This window comes from Rhincodon typus, chromosome 39, assembly GCF_021869965.1.
Source record: "Rhincodon typus isolate 14 chromosome 39, sRhiTyp1.1, whole genome shotgun sequence".
In the NCBI taxonomy this organism is placed as follows: domain Eukaryota; kingdom Metazoa; phylum Chordata; class Chondrichthyes; order Orectolobiformes; family Rhincodontidae; genus Rhincodon; species Rhincodon typus.
This window is the reverse complement of record NC_063370.1, coordinates 63,854-68,478: the sequence shown is the minus strand read 5'-3', so window position 1 is coordinate 68,478 and position 4,625 is coordinate 63,854. Positions and strand designations below refer to the sequence as shown.

The window sequence follows — 4,625 nt, the reverse complement described above, 5'->3', positions numbered from 1 at the left end:
ATTACTACAGGGCTATTTAAAGGGAGCAGGGCACTGGGATTAGGTTGAGGTTTAGTAAAGGGTTATGAGGAGGGGACGGGGCAGTGGGATTAGATTTGGAGATGGCAGCAGGGAAGTGGGATTAGTTTGCAGATTTATAAATGGCTATGGGGAGCGACTGGGGCAGTGAGGTTAGGTTGGGATAAGTACAAGGCTATGGGGAGGGAGAGGGTAATGGAATTAGTTTGGGGATTGATACAGTGCTATGGGGAGAGCGTGGGACAATAGGATTAATTTGAAGATTGTACAGGGCTATGGGGAGGGAGCAGGGCAGTGGGATTAGGTTGGGGATTGACACAGGGCTATGGAGTGGGAGTAGGACGGTGGGATTATTTTGCAGATTGATACAGGCCTGTGGGGAGTGAGTAGGGCAGTGATATTAGTTTACAGATTAGTACAGGGCTATGTGTTGGGAGCAGGTCAATGGGATTAGATTGCAGATTAGTACAATGCTATGGATACAGAGCTGTGGGGAGAATGTGGGGCAGTGGGTTTAGGTTGGGAATTAGTACAGGGCTTTGGGTAGAGAGCAGGCCAATGGGATTAGGTCGGGGATTAATGCAGGTGTTTGGGAAGTGTGAGGGCAGTAGAAACAGCTTTTGACTATTCTGTCTGTTGGCTACGATTGACAAAACAGAGTAAATTTCCTACTCCCAATTCCGTAGTCCTCTTGATGAAATTTGCCGTAATTTTGGAAGTTGAGAGTGGTGCTGTTGCCTGGGAGAGAATGGGCTGGTAGTTTTCTGTAAAGTCTGATCACTTACAGATGCAGCGGCTCTTAGAGGTATCCTGCACAAACCCTCGGCTACACACACAGCTGTAACTGCCTCTCACATTCAGACACTTTCCATTTTGACAGATTCCTGGCAGGGAGCACTCGTCGATATCTGAAAGAAGCAGAATGAAAGAGTCAACTACTCGTAAAGTTACATTCTGCAATGGGTGGGGAGGGAGCAGCACTAGGTCAAAATGTTTTATGTTTTATGAGTACTACAGAGCTGACGGTCGAGCATTCCAGGTGATTGCTCTGCAGTAAATTTTCATGCCTCAATTATTTTTATAAGAAGTTAAATCATTCCTCGGGAAAGGCCAATCGTAAGTGAGGGGCATCTGTTTTATCCATCTATTGATTTGATACCTCATACCCACTATACTCACCTCTCAGTGAATATAGAGAGGAGCCTCCTTCACAGTAACTGTGCTCGCACAGATGCTCTGTGGTGGTGGGCAATGCTATTTTACCCCAGCTGCAGTGTTACACATGTTTATTGCCATGTGGACACAAAGGCCTTTCAAGCAGCATTCTGAGGGGCTGGTGATTTATGAAATCCCTTGGTCCCAATGCTGGTTATTCAATGTAGATGTTGAATGTCACCCAGATTCTATCTGTATCGAGACACCTCAAGAGTGTAAGGAATTTATCGAAAAAACCTGAATATCATTGCACCTTCTAGAATGTCCAATTGGAAATGGTTTCGAATGTACCTTTAAATATTTTTAAAATAATGTATGTTTTTGGAAAATATTTATTACCATCCTGGGCACCCTCTAGAGAACCGTGGAGTATTTTGAACTGGAGATGGTGTTTGGTGGGGTCCCCTGGGAGCAGTGATTTGTGTGCACCTCAGGAAGGTATATGACTGCGAAGTGATGCTGATTATTGTCTCGATAATTATGGCATGGGGAGGTACTAGCAGCATACTGACCTTCACGGATATCACACAGGAATGGTCAATGATGTGCCAGCAAACATTTGTTCATAAAAAAATATTTTGTAAGAACCAAAGGACATTACCTGTTTAAGACCAGGCATGAGCTGATACATTACCTTGGTACCAAACAGTTTGAAAAGATATAGTGTATCAAGGTTGGAATGTGAGTTGTTGGGACTGGTGTTAAGATTAGTTGGAAGGAATGTGCAGAATGCTCTGAAGGGATAGGCAGCTTAATGCATCAAACGTAGACAGGGTTCAGGCTGTGCACCTCCTCTCAATGAAGTTGCCAGCGGAGGAAGTGGAGAATGAGATTTTCCAAATACCAAAGCGTCAATCGCTGCTCCCAGTCCGATCATGCCTTTAGAATACAGCCTAATTACTAAAGCAGCTTTCAGCTTATTCAAGTCCCCAGTCTCTCTCAAGGAGGGGAGTATGGTGTGGAATCCAATTTGCACTAATCCCTTGTTTAAAGAGGTTCCGCACCTTTTACCCTCATAACCTTCTGTGCAAAATGAACGGTTAATGTGCTCACACAGAAATCATCTTTTCATTTCTTCTTTTCCATATTCAGTCAATTCAGCGAAACTCCCAGCACTGGCGTGGAGGGGCCCCGGCAGCTGTGATGGGTACAGCAATAGCATCTCTGGGAATGTGGATTCCTCGCAGTTATTCTTCATGTCTGAACCCTGATCGTGAGTCAGTGTTCACAGATGATTCAAACATCAGGAACATCAGTGTGGAGTTTCTCACACACACTGTGCCAGAGGCTCACTGAGGAAACAGGTCTAAACCCAAAGGGTAACTGTAAACCCCAAACTATCGGCAGCAGAGGCTGGGTCCTTCCTGATTGTGTGCTTGTACCAGGATCATATTCACAGCCAGTATTTTTTCTTTTCGGGGAGGTGGTTGGTGTTATTGGTGGGATGAAGCGGGGGGCATGGGGCTGGGAATTTAAGGTGTTTAGTCTTATTTACCTTGACACTGCCCGTCAGCAGTTTTTTCAAATCCATGGGGGCAGTCATTTCCTGTGGAATAGAAAAGAACAACAGTAAAAGCAGGGAGAAATGGAGAAAAAGGCTGGGAGGAAATAGAAACAAGAGTAACTCAACCACTTAACTAGACCCAAAGCAGATGAAGTCTCACCACCAGGCACCCAGAGATTTCATGGATCCGTTGTGGTATGGGGGTGGTTACTGACTCACTGAGAGCACATGCACATTGTAAAACAATGTCAATGGACCCTTGCCCCCACATTACCATCATCCAATACGTCATATTCCTAAAAGAGTGAGGTCTATTGGGAAGGGTTTGTGGATGCTCCGTGCAAACACACCACTGGACTTTATTAATAATTGTGTTTTAGTTTTTCGGAGATATCCACAGTCTCTGCCCCTCAGTTGACACCCTCCCTACGGATTGTGTGTGCAGGGTGTAGAAGCTGTTACATCAGCAAGACCCTGGTACATGACAGCAGTGAACAAGATGGCAGTGAGAAGCAGTCTGTTCACACACAGTGCACCTCCCTCACACATGAGAACAATTAGTTACAGAGATTCAGATGATTTGTAGAATTAGAGTTGGCCAGCTGTCGGCTGCGACTGTACACAATTTAAATTACTCCCTTTGCTGAGAGAGCGCTGAATTAGCAACCAGAAGGTTTCAGGTTTGATTTTCAGGCCATTTCCACTTTGGTGATTTCATTTCACAGTCTATGAGATAAAGAGGAGAATGATCCCCACAAAATAGTGAAAGAGGAGGCAATTCAGCTCATTGAGTCAGCTGATTCTACAGCCACCCAAAGATGGGTGACTGTGATGAGGACCTCCTGACTGACCAATGCCAGGGTGAACTTCATTCGTTGAGCCCTGTGAGCCAAACAACCATCAACACTGACTGCCCAGCTGCCTTCTGAAGGACAGTTATTGGGAAAGACTCTTCGCCATCCTTCTTGGCACCACTTTCACACTCAGTGTATTCTAGCAGAATACAATGGGTTAAGGTTTGGACCAGGAGAGCAGACAACACTTAAAAATTACGCCTGGCCATTTCCTGCACTTTTGGTTGATTTCAGTGGAAAAAATTAATTTGAAATGGACACGGTGAAGATTTAACAGCCTAGACAAGGGCTTAAGTTAACACAGAGTCTGATTATTGTAAGCAGCGATTTGTTGCTTGTTCACTTGAAATTACACTAACCAGAAAGGAATGTCTGATCACGGACAGAGTGCATTGCCCACAGCCCCATGAAAAATCAACAACACACTCAGTGACACTCTGCACAGAGACAGCATTCGGTCTGGATAGCTTTCCAGGACATTATGTGTGATTACTCCTCATACCTCAGCTCAAACACAATGCAATACAAAATATTTGACTGTAAAAGCATCATCACTGCATCCATTTTGAATATATTCATCCTGACATTTAAAAACTACCAGTTATTAGTGGGAGCACAGAATGGACTACAGGGACAGACTCAGAGAGACAGGAGGACATCATTCAGACTCTCAAGCCTGGCTGTTTTACAACTCACATCCATTTTACAAACCTTTGTTCCATAACCTTTAATAGCCTCACCCCAAAAAATAACAATTCCGCTCAATATCCAGAGCTCAAATAATCGTCGGGCAGGTTCCACAACCTCTGGGAGCATACTGTTCCAGGTTCATGGCCCATAGCGGAGTGCTAAAAAGGACTGTAAAATTGAACACTTTTTCTTTATTTTTCTGTCTTTATATTCTCTGTTTTGGTTTATTTTTCTGGGTTTTAAGATGGTGCTAGAGAGCAGTGACACGATACAACATTTCACTGTATTTTATAACAAACTTCAAGTGACAATAAATAAAACAAATCAAATTTCAACTGTGACAT

At 44.0% G+C, this 4,625-nt stretch overlaps 1 protein-coding gene across 1 annotated transcript in view; it reads right to left on the bottom strand.

Moving 5' to 3' along the window:
* LOC109919697 (latent-transforming growth factor beta-binding protein 2-like) overlaps positions 1 to 4,625 on the bottom strand; it is a 63,017-nt gene that overhangs the window by 19,459 nt on the left and 38,933 nt on the right. Inside the window, exons 6-7 of the mRNA XM_048618189.1 lie at positions 2,729 to 2,779; positions 804 to 926 (exon numbers count right to left, since the gene is read on the bottom strand). Coding sequence (XP_048474146.1) covers positions 804 to 926; positions 2,729 to 2,779 — 174 coding nt within the window. The remainder of the gene's footprint in view (positions 1 to 803; positions 927 to 2,728; positions 2,780 to 4,625) is intronic.